Here is a 24,972-nt window from a genome sequence, read left to right on the forward strand (position 1 = left end):
ATAGATGTGAATACCACCATGGAGGCATCATGATAAATTTGACATTGGGAATAATTCATTCAAGGTATCTAGATCCAGTTTAAATTCTTTCCCAGTTTTAACTGAGGCTTCATAACCAGATGAACTTAAACGAAGGTGTACAACTCCATGCTATGCAGGTAAGCCACCCTAACTAGGAAATAAATTTTCAATGATTAAGTTGAATTGTTCATACAAAATGCCAGCTTCAGCTTTTCACCCATACAAAATAGCTTGGAAAATATATACTGCATGTGTTTATTATAGCTACAGTTGCTATGAACATCTATAAATCTCCAACAATTTCTTTGATTTATGTTCAAAAACATACAGGGCATGAAATGATGCCTGCAACCTTACATTTCCCTCAAGAACATTGTGGGGAGAAGATATATTCCAAAACATCATGTTAGATTCCTTGTTATGTCTCCTTTTTAAAATAAATGTATGATAATCAATTACACATGCTTCAAAGCAACTGCCACTAGATTCCCCAACAGAAAAGCTGTTTGAGAAAAGTTCCATTTTCTTTCCCCTAATGGTTGAGTTATAATAAGAGATCTTGCCTCAATATTGAAGGAAAAAAATTGTATTACAAAGGATAGGCCCTGCTAAACTTGTATATGCATGCACAGGTTTGTGCTTGCCTAGACTTGACTTAGAACAAGGTTTTCAGAGAAGTAACATCTCCACTGATCAACATGCTAAGAAAACGATGCATGTGTGAAGATCTTGCACCTAATCTCCTTGTCATATATGCTTGTAGTAATCCAACTGATGTCAAGAGAATGACACAGATGATAAGTTAATGTATCAGGCTCGACTTCCCTTTCAACCTCAATATGCAAAACACTCCTTTAAGAAGTCCACTGAGCTGTAGCCTCCACTAGAAACAGAAACCTGCAGATGTTTATAGGAATATCAATTAAGATGAATGGGAGCTCTGCCATTAACACTGGTGGGTGTAAGATTGGACACTGCAGATCTGTCTGAACTCTGCTCAGAGGCTGAAGTACGTTTCCTCCAGGGTATTGAGGCCAGTGGGTTATACGCCATTAACAGGTGAGCATAATACATATGGTATTTCCACAGTCTCATGGCTCTGGCACAGGGACACGGGCAGCATCCCCAGGCAGCACCCAGGCCCACAGTGGGAAGACTGGAGTGGCTGGGAATGCATGCCACATGCATGGCACATTGCATAGAAAAGGCCAGGATCTACTGTCTCCCCTGCATCAGGTAGTTTGTGCTGCCTGCACTCCAAACAGGAAGCTCCCATTCCCTGTGTCCTGGGCATTTAGTTTAATGCTTTGGCTTACACCGCAAACTAAACAGCTGACAAACAATACAGAAAACTGGACTGGATGAGACAAGCCCCTCTAAGGAGGACTGGCACCTACTGAGTTTCCAGCAAATAAGGAATAAGGTGGATCTGTGACTTGTTTCAAATAAGACTTGTTTCAAATGGCCCTGTTCATCCCTGCAAGGGTGTGAAATTTGCATACCAAATCAGGAAATAGAAATAAACTCACTCATTAAACTCCCTTTTTTTTATTATTATTTCCCCTCTTTTCTTTGAGTCAAACAGTCAAAGAAAGATAATTCACAGGAGTGGAAATACAGGCTTGCACTCTCTTTGGACTCCAGTGCTATTTTATCCATAACTAAGGAAGCCAAGGAGGAGGAGGGGAGATGACTGGACGTGCCTATTGCCCATGCAGCCCCAGCTAGATAGCATCAACAGTTGTTCTCCTATTTTCACAGTGGGAAATAAGCAGGTACTAGCTGTATTGGAATAATCAGGAGGAATCTAGGTCAAAATCAAAGCAAGACTGCTCTGTCCATTTGACAAAACTCACATGCAAACACAATACCCATGTAAAAACAAAGAAGTTATTCGTAGCAGTTATCTCTCTTAAGATTGCTAAACAAGCATGCAGACATTGGCCTACCTTGAGTAAAAGGCACTGTTCCTTCCCTGTGACTTTTGAAAAGGCATTCAAAATCAATATAAAATTGCAATATTAGGAAATTTTATAATCATTATTTCAAAAAAGTAGACTTGAAAGGGTCTCTTGTTCATGGGTAAATCTTCAGTTAGTTTTTCTAGTACCAGTGGTTCAATCGAAAGATTCACCAACTGCCCCCTGGAGAAAACTGAAGATCTGCATTTAAATGGAGATATAGTATTTCCAAATGCACGGTACCTGCAAGGCAGATACTGTCAAGGTTTCTTAGTGAGTGGATCTCAAATTGTATTAGGTACATTTCAGTGCTGTAACTATACCCATTTCGTAGGACTGGGGCTATTTCCATATAATTTTTTCCTGTGTGCATGATTTGCAATATTTGTCCCAATAAGTCAAAGTAAAACCCCCAACCACAACAAAGCCCTCACATATCAACAACAAGGAATTACAACCTTACGCATAATTTTCTGATAGGGACAATGAAGACTGTATTAGATGGCTTGACTGAAAATCTTAAATAATTGAAAACTCTGATGACTTAATAGAGTAGTAAGCTTGGTTTACAATGCAGCCAATTTAGAGCCATAAAAACACAGTGTAAAATGTTTATCTTGTGGTTGACCATTACATATCCTATTTATTATTCCAAAGTATTTCAACAGCATTTTTCTTCATCAATGTGGCTGCTGGCATTTAGCACCCACTCACTGAACGCACGTGATTTTCCTGGAATAGCTTTAGGAAAAGAAAACAAAAAAATAGCAGATCACTACAAAACTGTTCCTTGTTACAATATGCCTCCTTTTCACATTCTGACTTGAACCGACTTCATGTGCTGCAAAATACGCTCAAAACCACTAAGGCTTAAATATAATAAATCAAAGCCATATACGTGAAGTTAAAAAGACTGGTGCAACTACTGATCCTGACACATCAGAGAACCAAAAAAAAAATCAAACCTCATGAATACTTTGTTGCTAATGTACACCAGTTCAAAGAGCAATGTTCCTCTTAGGAAAACATCTTAATTTTCATATCAGAAAATCATCCTAACCTTCCAGAAAAGTTTTTACGAGTATGCAAGGAAGGCAGAGAGAAGGTTTAGAGTGCAAAAGACACTCGTGATAGGTTTCAGACACGCAGGCATTAGTCCAGTCAGCCTCTCTCTGAAATTCAGGTTGCAATTGAAATGTCCCTGTAAACAAGGTTACTGCGAACGGCCCAAGATATCCTTCTCAGCAATACCTTCACCAGGAGCCCTTCAGCTGTCTACTTAGTTTGTTATACCTTATCTCACAGCCCTGACATCCTAATGCTGATTCAAATTCGGGATTCAAAATGAAAGATGAAATATCTCTAAGATCACTTAATATTGAAATACCATTGCAGTAATAAGTGGTGCCAGGCTGGAGATAGGGATATAGGTACTCTAGTGGTAACCTTTTAATTTCTGACAAAATACTGTGGAATAACTGTGATACTGCACACACAGTTAATGCAATCGATTTGTTTTCCCTGTTTTGATAATGAGCGTGCTGAATGTCGCGTTTACCTTCTCCTGCCCCTGGCACATTTTAAACTGTAAAGTCCTCTAAAAGGAGACAGGCCAGATTCCTGTACAGACATGAAACTCCTCACACCACAGAGCCCCCCTCCCCAGCATGCTGAACCACAGCTACCTTGATGGTCTCAAGACAAGGAAGATCATAACCACGAGTCGCTTTGTCATTCTAAGTCTTTGGCTATTTTCGGTGGATATTCAACGCATGGACCGTGTGTAATGTAATGTAGGTTAAAATGTAAACTACTCCCATTCTGAAAGTGAGGGTAAGTATGCTACACTGGAACATTTTGTCCTCTGAAATAAAACAGGGAAGTAACAATGAAATGTATCAGGCAAGTTTTACGCTTTGTGTTTTAAACAGGGTGGCTAATAAATGCTTAAAACTTTGCTGGGTTTATACAATGGCACTCGGATTTCCCTCACGGTTGCAGATGGTGACAGGGTGAAGCAGGGCAAGGGGTCATCTGTTTTTCTGTTATATTATGTTGGCTATTAGGTTCTCCTTAATAGTATGAAAAGACAGGGTGGGGGGGAGGGGAGTTGAGACAGGGGGACGATATAGGAGAGAGGGAGGATTACAGGAGAGAAACCCCAAGCAGCTCAGTGCCTGCCTTCCCACACTACCATTCACCTTCATTTTCCTCTCCTTTATATTCTACTCATTTTGCTTGCCTCCCCCATTATTTAGTCATCTCTTAAATGCAGTCCTCTCTTCTTTGCAATCACGAGAAACATATTAACTAGACCCAGGACTCAGAGAGCATCCCTTTCAGCACTTCAAAATATACCTCCAGACCACTCGCTCCTTCATGGCATTAATGACCGGGGAAAAAAAATAATAAAATAAAATAAAATAAAAATAATAAAAAAAGAAAATTTCTCGCAGCCGGGTCACTCTCAGACCCCACACGCAGCCGCTTCCCCAAACCCCCCGTCCTCCCCACGGCCGGCGCTGGGAGGGCCAAGTGCCAGGAGGAGCGGGCAGTACGTAGACTTTGCACACTTTCCTTCGCCCCTGCTGATCCCGGGAGCGAGCGGCCCCGCCGCCTTTGTGTGCGCGTGTCCGCCCGCGGGTCCCGACAGCCCGGCACGGGCGGAGCGCGTCCCGCGTGGGGCGGCCACGCCGCCGCTCCCGCCGCCGGGGGCCGGCAGCGCAGCACGGTGACCCCCGCGGGGCGGGCAGGGCTCCCCCCGGGCCTGCGCCGCTCCCGCCGGCCGCCCGCACGAGTGTTCCAGCAGGGAGCGAGCGGCGGGGGAGGGACGGGGACGAGGACGGGCCCCCCCGCCGGCCTCGCCCCGCGCCGCAGCCGGGACACTTCGGGGCTCCCGGGGGGGACAGCGCGGAGGGGTCAGGGCGGCACGGGGCAGCAGCCGCGACAGTCACACGCGCCCCGGCACAGGCTTGGAGAGTCCGGTCCCCCTTCTCCGCTCGCAGCCGCCGGAGCCACCCTGGGACCCCGGCCCCAAACTCTTTGCTGGTTAAAGCCTCGTCACTTTTCCCGGCACTCCTGACCCTGGGCAGGAGGGACACACGCACACAAAACCTGCCGGGGTAGGATCTGTCAGCAGCAAAAAAGATCATCCTGCTTCCCTTCTTCCCCCTACACCCACCCTCCCCCCCACACCCGGGCCAATAATTCTAAATAATTGTCCGAGAGGCGAGAGCCACTAAACCCTGGGTGGCCGGTGCCGTTGTGCAGCTTTTTCCCAAGCTGGATTTTTTTTTTTTTTGGGGGGGGGGCAATGACTCTGAGCAAGTGCAATTGGCAAGGGCTGAAGGTGGAAGGGGGCGGGGGGGGGAGGGGGGAAGCGCTTCTGGCAGCGGCTCGTCTCCAAGCACAAACATGCCCCCCATGCAATGTCAGCTGGCGGGGGAGCGGGGAGGTGCGGGGATGGGGGGCTTGCTTTACCTGGTCAGGTCAGAACCGCAGGCAGGTTAATCAGGTGAGTCGTCGGGGATTTTAAAGAAGCCGAAGCCGGTTTCTTTGCTAGGAAAGTCTACAACACCATGCAGGGACATTGCAAAATCTTTACACACGCCTCCTTTAACTGGGCTCCCGCGACCTCCGCCGGCGAGGGGGGAGCCGGCGGCGGGCGGGAGGCCGAGCGGCGCCGCGGCGGCGGCGCGGGGGGCGCGGGGGGCGGCGGCGGCGGCGGGCGCGGCCCGGCGGGCAGCGGGGAGGCGGCGGGCGGGCGACGGCGGCCCCGATCCCCGCGGCCCCGGCCCCGGCGGCGTCCCCGCGCCTCCCTGCCGCCTTGGTAGCGCCGGTCCGCACTCGGCCTGACCCGGGACGTCACGGCGCCTGCCTGTGTTCCCAATGATAACTTGGCAGGAGCAGGGGGAAGCGGCCGGGTTTTTCCTGGGCTCGTAACCGGGTACGTGCACGTTTCTTTCGCATGCGGATTTTTTTTTTTAATCATTATTTTTTGGGGGGTTGATTTTTTTTTTTTTTTTTTTTTTTTTTAGGCGCAGTAACGAAAAAGCCGGGACAGGAAATCCGGGGCGCGGCGGGGGCTGCCGCCCCGCGATGGTGGCGGCCGCTCGCCGGCGGGCGCGGGGGAGCGGCGGCGCGGGGCGCAGGCATGCGTTCATCTCCGTGTCTTTCATTTTACCTTCAGGGTGACATTCAGTGCCGGGCGAGCCTCGCCGGTCACCGCCAAGTCCCACCTGGAAAAAACACATACAAAAACCACGGGAAAAAAAAAACAAAACAAGAAACAACAGGAAAAAAAAAAAAAAAAAAAAAAAAAAAAAAAAAAAAAAAAAAAAAAAAACCAAAGAAAGGCGACTGCTGAAAAGGGGAGGGAGAGAGGGAGGGAGGGGGTGCCAGCCCCCGCCACGGCCGGGATGCGGGCGGCGGACGGGACACCTCGCCCAGGGGACGCGGGGACACACGCGCCGCCGGCCGCCAGCAGGCCATGTGCCGAGCGACCGGCGGGGGCGGGGGGAACGGGCACCGCACACACAGACAAAAAAACCAAGAACATTAAAAAAAAAAAAAAAAAAGGCACCCGGAATGCCAGAGGAGGCCGGGCGAGGAGCGAGGATGCCGCACCACTGCTGCCGTGCAGGCCCGGCGCCGCGCCCCCCACACACACCTCCCCCACTCCCCTGCAAGGCTTTGCGAGGGAAGGCGGGGGAGACCCCGGCGCACAGAGCCCCGCGGCCCTGGGTGAGGGCCGGGGTGCCCCGGCGAGGCGGCGAGGCCGGGGCAGCCCGGGCAGGTCGGCAGGCGGCTGGCGCAATGGCGTCGCTGCCGATGAGAGCGAAGGGCTGCCGCAGACCCTGGCAGGGTTCACTGAGGGGCTGCTGAGCCATCGCTCCCACCTCTGCTGCTGGGGCTGCCCAGCAGCTGTCCCCGAAGGCAGGAGGGTTTGCGTTAAACCAGAGTGAGCTGGAGCCTGCGGCAGCCCCGGCGCCGGTGTGACCACCGGGCTGGATGTCAGCGGTGTCCCCAGCCGTGGCAGGGGCTGGCACCCACACGCATCCCCTGCCCTGGGTTCGTGCACTTCTCAAAGCCAAATCCTGTTAGTCTCCATGAGCAGTGCCCCTAAAGTCCGAGGACCTTTTTACATGAGGGATTTAACCCGCGTGCAAAAGTACTTCCAGAACTAGGCCTCGCATTAAAGTACCCACGGTAGCTTGGGTCTAAGTGCCTCCTCAGCCAAAGACTAGTCATTACCCGCACACTGTAACATCCCAAACTGCTGCAACACCACACCACCTACTCTGTGACCGCAGAGTGTTCCAGCAGAGCCCTGAGACAAGTTTCCCTCTTCTGTGGTGCTTTTCACACCACCTACTATAATAAGTTACAACATTGCCAATACCCTGGTAGCTAGCACAGCGGAGTTCGTGAACGGGTGCATGTAGAAGGGCTGAAACGAAATTATTTTTTGCAACTGCCTCTGTTCAGCCTTAATATTAGCGTTAATACTTTCATTTTCCTCATTTAAATACAATAAAAGGGAAAATTGCCTTCGCTTAATATTGTTACTACTCAGGTTTTGCAGTTCCAGTTTTTATAAGGAGATAAAGTCAGGGAGAAGCTAGTGTACACCTTTTTTGTTGTTGGGCTCTATGCTCTCAGCCACACCATATTTTAAATGGTGAGATCCCTGTTGCAGATGGAAAAAGAGTTGGGGAAAAAAGAAATCCTTCTTGGAATGTTGTACCATTCAAACACGATTTTAAGGAGCCTGAAAGTGAAAGCACTTTTTTTTTTTTTTTTTTTTAACCCAAGCTACTCAAGATGCTTTCTGGCTTGGCTAGAAAGACAAATTTGTTTCATGTTTCTGTTCTGGAATTGGTTTAAACTGCTTTTAGGCTAAATTCTTACCTCTCTTTACTGTCTCAGCAGAGTACAGAGTACATTACTGATACATATTTTTGATAGACTTGAAAAGCAGTGGGTACAGCTTGATTGTTGTCTGTATTTCGCCATTCATTTTTAAGTGAGGCTCTTCTGATTGATGTGGGGAACGTGTTTGAAAGGATGAAGGGTATGGCATAGCTACCCAACGTGCTTCTTACAATTATGCCATACCTCAGCTAACAGAGAGATTTTTCGTTGTGATTGTTACACTTTTAAAAGCAAATTAGTTAATCAAATTGCTATTTTTGGAATGCTCTTAAAGGAACATTAAAATGCATTAATTTCATTAAAATAAATGAGTAGATAGGCAGCAAAACAAGTATCAGTCAAATAAGCAAGTTCTCAACTGTGGAGCCAAATTCAGCTCTGGTGAAATCATCCGAGTTGCGCTTGTGTACAGCACATTTAATTTGGCTTCCGCAGTCACACAGCTGACACTTTATTTGGTTGTCAAAGGTGTGTATATTAAAAATGTGCGAGCCATGCTTCTTCTCGAATGTGATTAACCTCTGAAGTTAAATTCACCTGTTTTCCATTTAGCTCAACTGTGCGGTCCTATCGCATATGCAGGTTTTGGCGTGCATACACACCAGAGATGCAGGGAGGCATTCCCAGCCCCAGTATTAGTCTAAGGGACGTGAGTTGTATCTGAAGTGGGGGTGTGATGAGGTGGATTTCAGCCGAGGCTGTTCACAACCATATGCATATATGTGCTCTAGTTAATAGGCTGTACTGAAGTCTCTGCTACCATCTTTCATTGCTGTTGTTACTCATGCCAGTGAGAGTAAAGGGAAGGTTGGTGTGTCTGTAATCACACGTTCATTTGCTATGTAGATCTATCCTAAGAGTCTCTCAGCCCAGGAAAATTATGTTGGAATAAGGTTGGATGTGAATGTAAAGCAAAACTATGTTCAGATAGTTTATTCATTCTGGAATGACCAAGTTGTTTCCCGGTTTCACTTAAGCCACCTTCAAAGTGGATTAAGGTAATTCAAGAAAGTGAATTCTTATGCTGGCATAAGATATGTCTACACTTGGATTTAGTCGGAGGTAATTACTGCAGTGTACCTAATAAGTGTCTTGGAATAATTTGGTGTGTAGACAAGTCCAAAGTCCCACAGGTGAAAACAACAGAATTTAGTCTTTCTGTAGAAGATGAGGTTAATTTAGCTGAACATTTGACCTACTTCTTTCCTCGTGAAGCATATTTATTTCATTACAGGGTTTTTCTTCTTCAACAACAAAAATCCCACAACAGGTATGTATTTATGATCAGTTTCAAGATAGCAATGCCATGTGCTCTCCACTAAAAATAAGCAATTTAACCAGTATATACTCTAAATACCTTTTCAACTGCCTTAAAGTGGACAGTAGGTTTTTTACTGGAGAAAATATCAGCTTTTCCATTGTAAATATTTTGAGTGGGTTGTTATAAACAAAAGGAAAACAAACCCCAAAGCTCTCCTCTGTTCTCTTAAACACGCAAGATCCATTTGACTGCATTCCATGCATAGCAGTAGCACCCATTCTAACTCAACAATATTAATTCCCGAATGAGGAACCTTACAGACTCACACAGAAGGGTTTGCAGAACAACCGAGCCTTCAGGAAGCACCTTAAGAATGGAGAGTTTATTTATAGTTTGCTTACAGAGATCTGAAGTAGGAAGAACCTACCTGAAACCCAGGCAGCTACTCTGCTCTGAATCAGAGGTGTTGTATCACTGCTGGCATGCAGGAAAGTTACTGAAATGATAATGAGTACATGCAACCTTTTTTGTGACCTTGTGCCAAGCACAAATTTTGTCGAATGTCAGTCAGTGTCATCCTGTGCCACGGAGCCCCATGGAAGAGAGATGATTCTCTGCCATGAATTAAGACTCTTAAACTTAAATTTTTTTTGCTGAGCTGTTTCTTAAGCATTTTCCCCTTTTTTTTTTTGGGGGGGGGGGGAGGAAAACCAAAAACTATATGAGAAGGAAATTATGGAAGCTCAGCTGGTAAAATGGCCAAGTTTTTTAAAAGAAGCATAAATATAAAAGCCACATCCTATAAATTGCTGACCTTTAAACATAGACATGGAAGAAGCCATTAAAATCTGTGAAGATAACAAAGCCCAACTCCTACTTCTTGTGAAAGACTATAATGTGGGAAGGTGGAGGGTACCCAGAGGTCTTCCCTTACACCAAATAAGTAAACCCAGAACTCTGTATAACAGGCAGTGATGTCAACACAGGATTCTGGTTCCTAAGCTCAGTTTATGATTACGAGCATGGCTTTGCTCTCCTGTGCTTGCCTTGGTTGAAGATACAGAGAATGGGTTACATATGCAACTCCATCATGCCAAACCTGCTTATTTAAGTAAGAAGTGTTCTTGCAAGAAAATAAGCATTGACTAGAGACGGGAGAACGTGGATAAACAGAAAACAAAAAATCAAGTTCTTGAATTTTGCGGCGCTGGGTAACTTTGACCACGGTCTTGATATTAAGGCTCAGACTAAACTAAGATTGAAGGCAATTAGAATTTTAGACCATATATGAGCGTGCCTGATCTGAAATCCCTCTTGCATAAAAAATTAGATTAGATTATTTTATGCTCTGCTTCAACTGAGATCTCTGAGTGTTGGAGCCACCTGCACTGGTGGGGTGTCCTGGCTCTCCCCCACTTCTGTCATTACAGGGGAATAACTCATCTAGTGAGGAAGGTGTCTAAGTCTCCGAGATGATGGCACAACACACACAAGAGGAAATCTCAGTGCACAGCCACGGCAATGAAATGAAGGATCCTCTATGGGAGTTGGTTAGTGGTGCCAATGTTTGATATTTGTCGTAACAACCACCGACTGTTTTGTTTTTTTGTTCTAACAATGTGAATTATGCATTAAACATTAATACAAGTGAGTGTACTTTTCTTTTGATCTTCAAGCATAATCATTTCTAATGAGAGTTTATACATAAGCATTGAAACAAATCCCTGAGTCATGTGAATTTACATTGGTTTTACTCTGTGGGAAAGATCCCACATGAGTTACTCATGTCTGTAAAACATAACATACTTAAAATTCAGAAGAAAAAAATGAGCTTGCATTTGGCTGTTGGAACACAAATATCTGTGTAGACACTTGGCTTGTACCCTAGCAGTAATGAAACATTAAAAAGTTAATTTATCAGAGATCAGGATTTAGGGCGGGGCCCTTAACTAGTATGAGATCCAAGTCTGCTCAGAATAAGCTCGCCTCTTAGTTTCTACAATCTGGCTTCCTACAAGAGTTGAGCCTAGTGTCAGAGGAATTTGAATTAACTCTAAGGGATCAGAATTTGGCTTGCTTGATACAGATAAAAGTTGCCAAACTGCCATCAACAAGTTTCAATATTGCCCATATGTGTCAGACAAACAGTAGCGTGCTTAGTGGCACTTTACCAGATGCCCTCGACAGCCATCCACAGTGCAAGGCTGACCCAGTCCAGACCAACTGTAGAACCTGGTTGGCCATATTTAATATCTGTACCTCTTCTTTCAACATCAGTCACAAACAGTGCATTCCATGAAGACACACACACACTATGGATTGTGTAACTGCCAAGACAGTTATTTAAAATGCAAACAGAATTTAAGCTCTTTCCCCTTTGACACATTGCACAAATATTAAAATACCCAACGATGAACAGTCTGCACTTCAGCAGCTGTGCTGTATGTGCAGGGTACGTATGACACACTGGGGAAAGTACAGGTGCAAACCAGTACAGGATGGGCCTGATCCCTGGGTATACAGGTACTCACTACAAGATTTGCAAAATGCCTCTTGCCTTTCCAAAACAGACCTCAGTGCCAAAGGTTGCAGAAAAGGAGTGGTTGTCAAGAAGGTCTTATGTTCAATGGCAGATAGGCTCTATCTCTGATTAAGGTCATATCTCAGGAATTCTCAAAAGCCTTTTAATATATTTTACTCTTAATATAGAAGTGCTAAAGGAGTCCTGGAAGCCAGAGATCCAGGATTACCCCACATCATTCTGTGTTCTCACAGGAGGCTACAGTCATGCTCTATGCTGCTTCTTTTCTTGCCTGAATATCCTGAAATGCTGATGGTGGAGCTTCAAAAGGAAGAGCAGAAGAAGCCTAAGCCTAGAATAGTTTATATAGTAGAAGAAGAGCAAACATGAAACCCTTCATCCCTGAATGTGAATTCTCCAACTGCTGTATTTCCTATGAAGACAGATGTACTGTTACAAATGCAGTTGAGAAGAAAGGTTTAGATTGCAGAACTTCACCTGGCATGTTAAGTTTAAAGATAAATAGGTCAATATTGGATTTTAAACAGTCTCTTATTGAAGGACCTCAACTGCCTCAACTCCATCTAGACCCTGCTTGGAGCACATCAATAACAACCCAGATTGAGAAGTTTAGTGAGTGTTCTGACTTCTCAGAATGCGTCAGTACATCCCCAGGCACACACAAAAAGCTGTTCTTGCATAGATGTGATAGATATAGGTAGAAAATGGTGTACAGAAGAATGTAGGGAGGCCTTTCTAAGCATCAGCCAGGGTGACAAAGCCTGTTGGACCATGGGTTCCCAGGCTGTGTTCACAACCCTGGAATGCCTACTGGAAACACTCCCCTGTAATTTAGTTCATTTGATGTACGTTAAAGATGCTCATTTCTAGACCCCTAAGAGAAATGTGATACTGAACCCATCCATCCTCTTATACCAGCAGGAATCTAGCAGATGACCAAGAAGCTGATGGGAAGTAGAGAACACCAGTTTTAATCCAGTTGTTCATTATGGAAAATTATGAGAAAAGTGAAAGATCTTATTCCACAGACCAAGAGGTTTACTTATATTTAACTGCATAACAGGGTCACAACTCTGAATTCCATTACTATATATGAATGTTATGGTATGGTGAAGTCTTATTCAGTAATTACCTGGTCAGAGCCACAAGACTAGAAAACAGATATGCAGCCCAACTCTCATGAAATCAGTGGAGTCATACCAGTTTATACTAGCTGAGTATCCAGTCTTCAATTTCTAATTACAAAATTGAGAAATTGCACTTTTCTGTGATATTTTGGTCATACTATACAGAAAAAGCAATAAAGTAACAAGTTATAGATATTTATATAGCCAACACAGAAGCAGAGCCAATGTGACATCTTCAGCAATGAAGTCCTACCACCACATTATTACATATTTCAGCACTGGTGCCATGTGGATTACTGCTTAACTTTAGGGCAGCAAGGTAAGCTCATTTTCTTGCCTTTGCCTTTTCAGTCATCATTAGGGCTACAACCTTCCCATCCTCCCAGTACAACCCCCAGGGAGAGGGGTAAAAGTTACACAATAGGTGTTTTTCCATGGGCGGATGTCTAAATGTGATGAGAAACAATTGAATTTTAATTACAATTTCGAGACGCTTGAAGTTAATTTCTGGGCAGTGCAGAAATTAGTAGTTCTTGCTGCTGCCAGAAGCTGCATGCTCTCCTCTTCTGATGTTAGCAGGATTACAGGTCCTCGGCTTTTGGCAGAAACAACTCCCAAAGTAGTAGGTCCTTTCCTCATGCCACAAAAGGCAGGGTGAGAGACCTGCTGCTGTCAGACCCAATCGAGTGTCAATGCAGAGCAAATGCAACAAAAAAATAGGGTGTCTGCCCCAGATTTACACTACCAGAGATGCATTCTCATTAGGTATTTACAGCGTAGTAGCATTGTCCACGGTAAGAAGGTAAATTTGTTAAGTGCTGCACAAAACATTTAATCAGAAAAAATTCCTGCGTACAAAAGCCCTACAAAAAAGATTGCGGAAGGAGTGTGGCAAACAATGGGATATCCTGGGGAAAAAAAGTACACCAGTAATTGCAGCAAAGGCAGCCAGCTATGGAGGCTTTTTCTACATGCAGGGTAGTGATAATTCTGCCAAGGAGGCAAGTTGTTTATTTCCTTTTTAGCTATGACATTTCCTTTGCATTACTGAATCATGGTTTGCTAAAAGCTTACAAACATCAAGATCATAAAGCTTTAGAAACCTTGTCATATCTTAGATAATATGTACCAATTTATCAAAAGCTCTATAAAAATATGTAATCCAATAGCGTTTGGGGTTGGGCTTGTTTGGGCTTGGGGTTTTTTTAATAACTTTAGTAAAGAAGGCATAATTTTGTTTTTGTCTTCTTAGAAGATTTTGAAACTAATATAAATGATATTCCCAAAATCTGTATATATGTACTTGTAGATGAGGAAATAGAAAATATAAGATGCTTGAAAATAGTGCCAGTCATTTAATCTGCTCTGTAGTTGGATGGCAGTGTGTCAACCATTTTCACCAAAAGCAGGAGACCCACTGCAGAGCACTGTCTTTTCAATTTTGGGCTAGGCAATCATAGCCCCAAAGAGGTCACGAAAGGGATCAGCCTTCCCCATGTTACCCCTCTGGTCAGATGGCAGCTCCAACCAAAAAGAGAAAAGAGAAGAAAAGAGGACAGCCGTAGGCACCTGGCATTGCCTCCTTGCACAGAAAAAAGCAGGCAGGGGAGGAGGGACCTGGTGTCCAGCCAGGTGTGGCAGGTCTTACATGCCATGCTGCCAAGCTGAAGCTTATCCTCTGAATGGGATTTTGCAAAGGAAGGCATGGAGAAGGTAACACGGGGAAACTGCTTCCCTTGCAAATGGTTATGTGTCCCCATTTACCTTCTCCAATGAGATGGCTGAACATTTGGCTGAAAATTTAGAGCCTGGCATTGAAAATGTTACTGTCTGTGTCCACCAGCACATTACAAGGCATAGGTAAAACATCGTTCTTAACATGTTCTTGCAGTTCTCTTATGGCAAAGCCAGTTCGCATCTTAGTTACAGGAAAATTAAATGTTGGGAAGATTACTTTTACAAACTAATACCAAATGATTTTTTCCTAATGCTGTTTTTTATATACACTGCCCAGAGTTCAGTTGTGTCTATTATTTCTTCTACTCATTTCAACAAGGGTAATTTTACTTAGAGCAAATTTTTGCACTGTACTACTGGATACTAGGGTAAAGGTTGTTGCAGTAAAGCAATGTCACTACTTTAGAGGCTTCACCATAATGTTTTGCTACTGAATTTTTTCTGAGAAGTAGAGGCACAAGCTCACAAATGCCCTATCCGAGTCCTTATAGAGCCATCCTAAGAACCTCAGTGATGTGCTTATCAGGCTTGCACACAACATCTAGTCTCAGACCCTGCTTCGAGCCCTTGGGAGATGGGTTTTCAGTTAAGACTACAGAAAAAGGAAAAGCATGGCCACAATCAACAATCAATCATTTTAATAGCTGTTAACGTTAAGAACATATTCCTAACCTTACGTGTTGCAGCCAGCTACGCAGTAGGAGATGTGGTTTTGCCTGAACCGGTGATCCTTCCATACATAAATGCAGTTATGCTTAAGGAAGCTGGGATGCCACAGTTTCAATCATTTCTTCATTCTACCAAGGTTACTTGGGACCCATAAAATTCCTCTTTTATTTGGCACTTCCTTTAAAGCAGATTTGTCCCCTTGAGTAAATTTTTCCTTGGCTGTAATGTGAGATATAGATACATATATATGTGCACACACATCTGTATGTGTCATAGATATCTATATTTATTTATCACACTTATTCCATTGAATAGATGTTATTATAGATTTGAAACAAACAAACAAAAGTACAAATTTCTCTACTCAGTGTATAAGAGAAGTTGGTATCACCCAGTTTAGAAGTATAAGCTCCATTTATTTTTTTTTCCCCATGAACACCACCTACCCCAGAAGCACCTGATGTCAGTAGCAGGTTACATACCCATACAGCCTAAAAATACTTAACACTTTCTACAGATACAAATACATAATATGAAGAACTCCAAGTATCCTTTGAACATGGAAGAGTCACTACACTGTATCCTACTAAAATGCATACTACTTTCAATGTTTTTCACCTGGACAAGGTGAATAGGGAAGAAGGGAAGGAGGGAGGAAAGCAAATTATTCAGAGAAAATTCAAGTTAGAAAAAGAAAAAAATATTTTCTTACCTAAAGTTCAGACATCTGCACTCTTTTAATTCCTTGTTTGAAAAGCTATATTTTATATTAGAAATTTCTAGCATATTTTAGATATCTTACTCTTTTCATGTGAATACAAAAATATGAATAATAAGGTAAAAAAATGTATTAAACAGTGATATGATGTGTTCAGAAAGCATATGCATGGCATTGCCTAGTTCAGTTCTACTTTACACATTTTCTCCCACTTAGGAAAATATTAAGTTCCTCACCCATTTCAGCAGCCATCATTAATGGATGTTAAACTTAGCAACTTAGTTCACTGGCAGATTCCCGAGACTGGCATCAATGTAAGGATTTGTGTTTTATATGAGTGGAAATAACTTTAAAAAAAAAAATTATAGTTATCCTGTATTTGGATGAAGGTCTGAAATAGTTAAACACAAAATACCAAAGATGCTACTTGTGGACATGATAACTCTTTTTGGGGAGAGGGAGAAGGACAACTTATTACTATGATGAGAAATATAAAAGTATTAAGTAAAGTCTTTGAAGAAATTAAGGAACCATAATTTTCAGCAAAGAAGATTATGTTAGTTCTATGTATTTCTGCACAACAAGACCAAAACGCTGGCTAGATTTCTGAGCATTTCCACAACCCAAACAGTAAGAGGAAGCTATTCAAAGTCACGAGACTTTCAGTGTTGACTGCAATGGAAACAGAACAGGGCTTTTGTCTTAATCAGTTCCTCAGAATGAACTAATACTGATTTATCATCTTTTCCCCCTCTGTGCTTAGAGCCAAAGCATTACTGATGTATGTTCAGAAAACCCACAGATAGGCAATTAGACACCATTCTTGCAGGTATTTTGAGGGAGGGAGATTGCCTATTATGCCAGTGCTGTACTTTAGTGTCATAAGTCACTGAGAAAACAAAGAGGAATTCTTATTTTTGTGCTTTGAATAAGAAGTCTTTTGTGACAGACTATAAATATGGGGAAGTAATTTCTAAGTTTATAGCTACTACTCCTTTATTAAGAATGACAAAATTTGAAGCAGTTTAAATACTTACATGGAAACACGTCATTATCACGAGTTTTTGTTGCAAATGTATTTACTACATTCAGTCAACATCCTAAGCATATGCCTATGCCTGCATGATGAAAGGAACTTCAGCTCTCTCCATACATATCATAACAGTAAGGGGGGGGGAAATAAATCTAAATGCTGTTTATTCAGCAACTGAATCTTAGCCAACATGTACCACTATTTACTATGGTTAATGGTAATCTTACACAACTAGTAAACAAATAAGGCCCTTGTAACATTTGAGTGCCTGAGACTGGATTATCCTGTAGGCTCTTTTAGTTTTTTAAGTATATACTGATAGAATTAAACATGGGCATTTACAAGAAAAAATATTTTAATTTTGTTAAGACTGAGATAAACTAATTAAAAAAATATAATGTTAATATTTTTAACTGTCCGTTCGCAACGTAACTGCTATAGTTATGTGCTCTCCTTTTCTTTCTGGAAAGATCTAACTTTCTGCAGGGATGTCAAAGGGACCACTGCTCTCCATTTTCTTAAATGTAGTGAGCCAACATCTGCTAAATGCAGTGTGACATGCTGTTTACCCTTCTTGTAAACTTAAGGCTTTTCCATTTACAAACTGTATAAAAGAATCAGTATTCATTCACACCTATGCCTGGATGTATCTATTATAAAGCAGAGAGTGTTCATTTTTAATGTCCTCCTTATTATGCTTTTATGCCATATTCCTCTGCACTGCCACTATTTGGAACTGCTCTAGGTATAATAACAAATGCAGGGGAAGTAAAACGGAAAGCAATGTGTTTTTTCCCCTCATTTGCTACAAGTATTTATTGACAAACAAAGGTGATAAAAATGCAGAGGTAAAAAGCCTTGCCTGACATGTCATTTAAACAAGTTGGTAGTTTAGCCAACTACTACAATTCTGAAGTTTTGTCCCCTACTCAAAAAAGTGAAGTGACAAAATCCCAAACAATCTTTGTATGTTTAGGTTTGCGCTCTGCATTATTTAGTAATTTATATTTGATGTCAGAATTTCCAAGGGAAGTAGTAGAGGGTTGTCTGTTTTGTTTGGTTTTTTAAATATATATATTAAAATAAATAAAAATAAATATATATATATATTTCTTGTCTATTTAAAGGAAATCTACATACATCAGCAAAAAGCATGAGCAAAGAGAGAAGACTAATTAACCTGTGAAAAAAATGCAACCACCCTTTCTTCAGTGAATGCTTTTGAATCAGAAAATTATTTTTCTCACGCTGCAGAAACACTCTATTTAAACAAGTACCCACTAACGTCACTTGTCCCTCTAGTCATCATCATTACTGAGACAGAAGCAGCCATTGCTGATCCCACAGAACATTCTGTAAGATCTACTTTTCCAATTAAGCTTATATTCTTCTCGGATGTCTGCCTTTATTTAGTCTGGGACACAATTACAGCCGTACCTTGGTTAACTTCTGGCGGTAAGGCATTTGCAGAAGCTGTTGCTCTCAGTAATGTTAGCTGTTACTGATTACAGTATTGCTTAAGGCAGATTCCTTGTTGTAAATGGCATTGAACATTCTTACCTGGATATTGCAACACCACATTATGAGCATTGGGATATAGAAAGAATAGTAAGTAATTCTGCTCACCTCTGGATCTAAGCAATAAGCTAGTTGATTTGTGTGTGGAGACACAGCCAGAAAATCGAACTATACCACAGTATCCAATACAATGTTTGTATCTTTCTCTAATTTGCTAGTGACCAATCATTACAGTCAACTGTGAACCACAGTCCTAAAAAATAAAGGTCAAATTTTTCATGGACAGCTTCTGTGTTTGAGTTGCTATCTTGAAATACCTAAAGCTGGATTTTACAGCAGGGTTCCCAGACATTTCACTGGGATTCTATCCTGTCGACATCAGGAAAAAAATAAACCCAGAAGAATAGGCCCCACATCATCTCAAATCAAACCCCATTTCATTTGAAAAATAGATCCTGGGGTTTAACAACTGCCAGTAGGACAGTTTGATCCTTATTAGTATATTCACATTTTAAAAAATTCCAGTCTGGAACATTTGTTTAGTCAACCCCAGTCTCATCTGATCTCATTTCTTAACTTTGTTGGATATCAGAAAAAAAAATGTATACAAATTCTGGAAACTTAAGTTGTCATAATAAATGTTAGCCTTTCTATATAACACAAAATTACTGCAAATATAGCTCTTTTAAAAATAATTTTACAGGATCTCTACATGTATAAAAATAGTAAATATGGATATTCTCATGATTACGAGAATTGCATTCGTGTAGCTTTTAGAAAAAAAACAAAGTCCTATGTTCATCCACTCTATCCTCACTTATAAAGGTGAGGGTGTAAGAGCACTGTTGGGAAAGTTTGCTGGAGTTCAGGACTTTCACCTTGCTCAATCCATAACGTGCTGAGATCTACTCCAATTCACCATAGCAAAACTTCCTTTCATATCAGCTTTCCTAATACCTAACTCATCCAACTACAGTGTTTTCCTACTATCATATACTGGGGGAGAAGGAAGATTCATGGGGTAACATTTGAGAAGTTATTTGGGATTTCTGAATGCAAGGTAAAATAAGCTTGGAATTCTCTAACGTGTAATTATGATTAGTAAAGAGAGGATAAGGCTACACCATATTGTACCAAGTGAAGATGTTTTCCTTTTCAAAGGAAGTTTTGGTATTATTGTCAATACCAAACCATGCTGTGATCTCCCATTAATCACACTAAAGCTGTCTCTCAAGCTGCAGTGTTGCTCTATGAAGATATTCCATCTGCTTTGAAATTAAGCACAAACTTGTTTAACTCCTGACAACATTTTACCACAACACTGTCAAGCAAGCACAAAAATCAGTGAGAAGAAAGTGATGGAGCCGAATCCATTCTGGAGCTGTACACCTTAAACCAATACATGTGCCCTAAAATCTAACATTCAGAAATCCTTCATCACTGCGACCTACTGCCTCAAAGACACGTTCACTGGTTATTTTTATTCCCGTTCTCACCAGAAAGGACGGAAGAGACACTTATATCCCCCCTCCTCCCCCCCCTGAACGCTTTTAAATCGTGAAAGGGGTGCCCGGTCCCCCAAGACTCTGCTGTGGCCGGGGGATCCCCGTCTCCCCCTTCCTCCTCAGCATCACTGCAAGCGCGGCCCGTCTCCGGTAGCACGCACCGATCTCTTGGGCAACCCAGACAAAGCGACAGGATTTGGGGAATGGCTCGTAGCCCCGAGAAGGACCTCCATCCTCTTTCCCTGCTCCGACATCCACTTATTGTAATTCCTCAGCTTTCGGCAACTTTGCTCCGCGTCGGCAACCCCCCTGGAAACTTCGAGAGGGAGAACAAAGGGGCAAAGAACAAAGAGACGGGCAGGGGAAGGGAGGGGAGGAAAGCGGGGAGCTCCCCCCTTTCGGGTCAGCCCGGAGACCCTCCCCTCCCGCCGCCGCCCCAGGGTCAGCCCTGCCCGTCCCACTGAGTCCCCGCCGGCAGCGGCCCCGGCGGCGGCTCAGCGGGGAAAGCCCCGGAGTGGCTGTGGACACCCCACCCGGCCTGTGAGCCCCCACAAAAGCCCTGCGAGGGCTTCCTCGGGGTCTAGTTTGTGCCCGACCGCGAAGCGCCCGCTTCTGCCGTGCCCTTACCCATGAAATAAGCGGGTGAGAGGCTGCCCCGCTCCCCCCGCACATAGCAGTGCCTTCTCGCCTGTCCAGCCCTGCCCTAGCGAGGGCCCGCACCGGGCGCCCCGAGCATCCCCCGCAGCATCCCCCAGAGAGGGTCGAGAAGCGACTCCTTCCCAGGGAGTGCAACACGTGTCCGGCCCCACAGTCGCGGTCCCAAAGCCGCGGCCGCTCCGCGGGGCGGCTTGTGGGTCTTCTGTGGACCACCAGAAGCTAGCAAGAAACCGAGGCGAAACAGCCGTCCCGTTTCGCTGCAAGGATTCCGTTCCCCTCGCAGCAACGTTTAACTTTCCTAAAGTATCACTAAGCACCCTTTTTTGATGGTTCGCTTCCCTCACACCCCCTCTTACCGAGTGCGACCCTTTAGCAAGCCTCCTGCTTCCTCTATTATCAGTTAAATAACCTTGAAGAGCTGCAGGTGCCCTCGTTACCTGTTGCTACGAGGTCCCTGCCCTCTTATCGGGGCATAGGGGTAATTAATTCTGTTTTCATACTGTGATCACACTGTGTTGGCTGTGGGAGGTGTAAACCCCATGTGGCTCCGGGCAGGGAGGGGGAAGATTTGGGCAGGACAGTCGTGCCCGGCGTCGCTGCCCGACCTCAGAGCGAAGCCAAGGGGGCAGGGAAAGCCAAACACCGGGTAGAGCTGCAACCCTGTCATTAGGGACCACACGCACTAAGTGCCATCCTGCAACTACCTCTTAGCGAAGGGCAGGGAATTATCATTATTCTTCTCGGGCAGGCATTTCCAATTTGGAGTTAATTGACGCGGTTCTTCCTTTGAGTAATAACCAAAGGGAATCCGAGCTTTAACCGAGAAACTTTCTGAGGCTTTTCAATTTTTTTTTTCCTTTATTTCTTTTTAATTTAAGCTAGAAGTGAGCTTACACAACCTCGCTTTCCTGAAGGTGAAATTACTCTAGTCCTTAATAGGGAGCGGAAACAAGCCGCGAGACCAGTACCGAGGTGTGATGCAGGTGCTGGCGGGACGCGGTCCAGGAGGGGTTCGGAGTTCAAAGCGGGCTGGCCTGAGCCGGCCCCGCCACTCCTAAAGCCCGCGGGGGGAAGAGCCCCCTCGTCCCGCAAGCCCCTGCCGTGAGCATCCCTCACCAGAGAAATCAGAGAGCGGTGGGAAATGGCTTAAACAGTTTAAAAACCTTAGGCTGGCGATTGAGGAGCAGAGTCGGAACACGGGTTTGAGTGAAATGCTGCCCTGGACTGGAGGAAAACTTGGGCGCAGCCTGTGCCCTTAGTTAACTAAAGCCAATTACTTGTCTCCATATAAAAGGATTCGCGTATGGTTACAGCTGAGGAAATACGAGAAGCTGATGAGTCTGTTTTGGTTATGATTTAATCAAATAAATTAAAGGAGAAGGGTAAGGATACGCCCAACTTGGGACTTCAAAAAAAAAAAAAAAAAAGACATGAGTTTTGAGGGACGCTCTCTGTCCAGAGCCTTTCCTACTGTACAGTGCAAAGCGAGGCTCTTGGAGTCCACTCATCTCATTACCGCTGGGTGTTTGGGGGTTTGTCTTTTCCTCCCAATGGAGTAACCTTTCATAAACGATTGCAATTTCGAGGGGGAAAGGGTGAGTAGGTGTCAAACCAAGCTGGGGGTGGGGCAGAATTTTGCGTTTCAAGCAATTTAGCAGACAGTAATTCTGCTTACAGCAGAGAGGTAGGTGGATACTTGAAAACATCTTCCACCGGAGTGTCCTACTTTGGCAATTCTAATTAAAACAAGGTTTAAAAGATGCAAAGAAAGAGCAAGCCTCTTGCTTTTTTTTCCAATGGGCGTGGGGGATACCATCAGGCACAAAGAGCGCTTCCAGCTTGTTCTAACGTGCACCTTTGTTTTAAAGAAAAAAAAATAATCAAGCTCGTCCTCTGATTTCAACTAATGTATTTTTAACTGGATTTCTTTCCTCTGCTTTGTGTGATCTGATACCTACCGTGCAGCCCTGGCCCACTTTCAGCCCTGCGGGTGCCCTGTATTGTGTGCGTGTCTGAAAGAAAAGGGAAAAGTCTTCCATCTCACACCCTTTTGCCCTGTACCGGTCCTTGGGAACTGAGTCGTGTCCAAGCTAGTGGTCAGTGAAACCCGTATCATATTCCCCTTCTCGCCGCTTAACCCGAGAGAAGCCGCGACTTTATAGGTCCAGCATGGCTAGTATGGCTGTGACCGTCCAGCACTTCAGATCAATAAAGCAGCCAGGTTTTTTGAGGCTTCTTTTCCACGGCAGCTTATTGAAAAGGAGCCTTTACCGCCACCTATAAATAGCGCTGCATCCAAGTCACTTTTTTTACCCCCCCCCCTTTTTTTTTTTTTTCCCTCTCTACTAAAGAAAGTAGCAAAGTTCTAATCAAGATACCGCAAGTTCTCTTGGCTGTTCAGGGAGGGCTCGCCCCAGAGGGGCTGCACGGGGGGTCCCGGCGCCAAAGGCTGCGCTGCCGCCTCCAAAGGGAGCAGGGGGGGCTCCGGTGGAGCCAACCCCAGCTCCGCACCGGCTGCCTTTGAACTTTGTTCACAGGCTTTGGAGGGAGGGGAGCGAATACCGATACTCACCGTGCTCTTTGGCTTTCCAGGTGTAACTCCGTCTCTCCCTGCGCTTTGTGTACATACGAGCAGAGGTTACATCCCGGGCACGCGGTATAATTGCCCTGGATAACCCCGACCCTGCTAGTTTAATGCTACGCTAACCTCAGAGTGTGTGATTGGAGCTCTACTGTTGGGTTAGAAAAAGCTCCTCTCCACGCTGGAAACAAATTCGCTTTCTCTGTCCACACCCCAAACCCTTTCCACGCGGCATCTCCCAGCCCTGCATTCCTGCACAAACCAGGACACCTACCTTTCCGAGAGACACGTTCCCTAGCACAGATTTCATTTTTCCCCACTCGCGAATCAACTGCAATTTCCTCACCCACATGCCATGCCCTATCTGCTGCGTGGGGCTTGATTTCACGCTCTGTGCCACGCCGAGGGCTGGGACTGCCTGGAAAGCGCCGAGACCTCGCGTAGGGGACGGAAGGAGCAGAGGCATGGAGGGGGACGCGCTGCCTGTCGCCTCCCTTGCACCTCGCTGCAACCTCGCCGGGGAAGGGGCGGCGGGGGCGAAGGGCCAGGGCGCTCCCCCTCTCCCCAAAATCGCACGCTCAGCCCGCGGGACCGGGCTGCTCTTCGGATGCTTTCTACCTGCTTGCACAGCGGGCTGGGAGCTGATGGACAAACCTTGCTGTACGCGGAGCGATCACCCCTCCTTCTCCCCGCGCTCTCTCTCTTTATTTATTTATCTGTTTATTTATTTATTTGTAATTCCCTTTCAATTTCCCCGAATGAGGTTTGATAAATATAGCTCGTTGTCTGCGCTGATACCAGTGTAGTAATTGTCAGAGGGTCTGAGCGCTCCAGGAAAAGAGAAGCTGAGGAAGAGGGAGGGATACAACCTCCGTTATCTCGCTGTTACTAATTCCCAGCCGGCTCGGACTCAAGGGACAAGGCGATCGCTTAACAAACCCTCCTCCTCTCCCTTCACCACTCCTTCCTTCCTTCCTCTTCTTCGGCACATTTTCTCCCCCGCGCTCGCCCACGTTTCATTCCTCCTCTTCGTGAGGAATAAACCGTGCGAACTCAAAGTAAAGAGAGAAAAAAAAGGGAGGGAAAAAAAAAAAAAAAGGAAAGGTGGGTGGGAAGGATACAGGAGGGGAATTTAAAAAAAATTAGAAAGGGGAGGGAGGAAGAAAAGGACAGAAAGTGTCTGTGCCTGATCGCTGACCATCTGTGCAAAAGGTGATCATTGTTAGGTACTCACATGGCTGGTAGCAGAGCAGCTCTTAGCAATTAATAAGTCTCTCAGCTTGAGCTCTTCTTTCCCCTTTTGGATGGCAGAGCTGTCTGCGTGGCTCGCTCTCACTCGCGCACACACACACAGACCCGATCAGATGCTTCAGGACCGGCCACTTTGCGAGGGAAACAACACGGGAGGGTTTGTATTACTCCAGGTTCGTGTGTGTAGCCTATAAATAGCGAACTTTTTGATGGAATCAGCTAACAAATGAGAGGAGAAGGCGTAATTTTGCGCAGGGAGCCCCCCTTTCTCTTTGCAAGATTAAAACCCCCCAGGCAGCAGACAGAGCTAAAGTTGTGGGTGTGTAGAAAGGAATTTCACTTTATTGTGATGGAGCGCGAGATTTTTGTTTGTTTGTTTATTTGGGGGTTGTTTTTGTTCCTCCCACCACCACGACCCCCCCCCCCCCCCCCCCCCCCCCCCCCCCCCCCCCCCCCC

At 44.7% G+C, this 24,972-nt stretch overlaps 1 protein-coding gene and 1 long non-coding RNA gene across 10 annotated transcripts in view; one reads left to right on the forward strand and one right to left on the reverse strand.

Moving 5' to 3' along the window:
* Positions 1-23,324, reverse strand: part of ESRRG (estrogen related receptor gamma) — a 403,057-nt gene extending 379,733 nt beyond the window's left edge. For 8 of the 9 annotated variants that reach the window (XM_027897329.1, XM_027897327.1, XM_027897318.1 and 5 more), the window contains exon 1: positions 5,463-5,618. Coding sequence is in view for 1 of the 9 variants with exons in the window: in XM_027897314.1 (XP_027753115.1) it covers positions 23,256-23,310 (55 nt within the window). In the remaining 8 variants the exon portion in view is untranslated. Of the gene's footprint in view, positions 1-5,462; positions 5,619-23,255 lie in introns of those variants that run through there. The other variant, XM_027897314.1, reaches the window with a different exon arrangement.
* Positions 9,852-17,388, forward strand: LOC114064351. The gene is made up of 2 exons (XR_003572735.1): positions 9,852-10,727; positions 11,953-17,388. It is a non-coding gene; the product is annotated as an uncharacterized LOC114064351 (long non-coding RNA).
* Positions 23,325-24,972: the final 1,648 nt, after the last annotated feature.

This window comes from Empidonax traillii, unplaced genomic scaffold (genome assembly GCF_003031625.1).
Source record: "Empidonax traillii isolate 1590-97213 ecotype Southwest subspecies unplaced genomic scaffold, ASM303162v1 scaffold535:size1322822, whole genome shotgun sequence".
Lineage (NCBI taxonomy): Eukaryota > Metazoa > Chordata > Aves > Passeriformes > Tyrannidae > Empidonax > Empidonax traillii.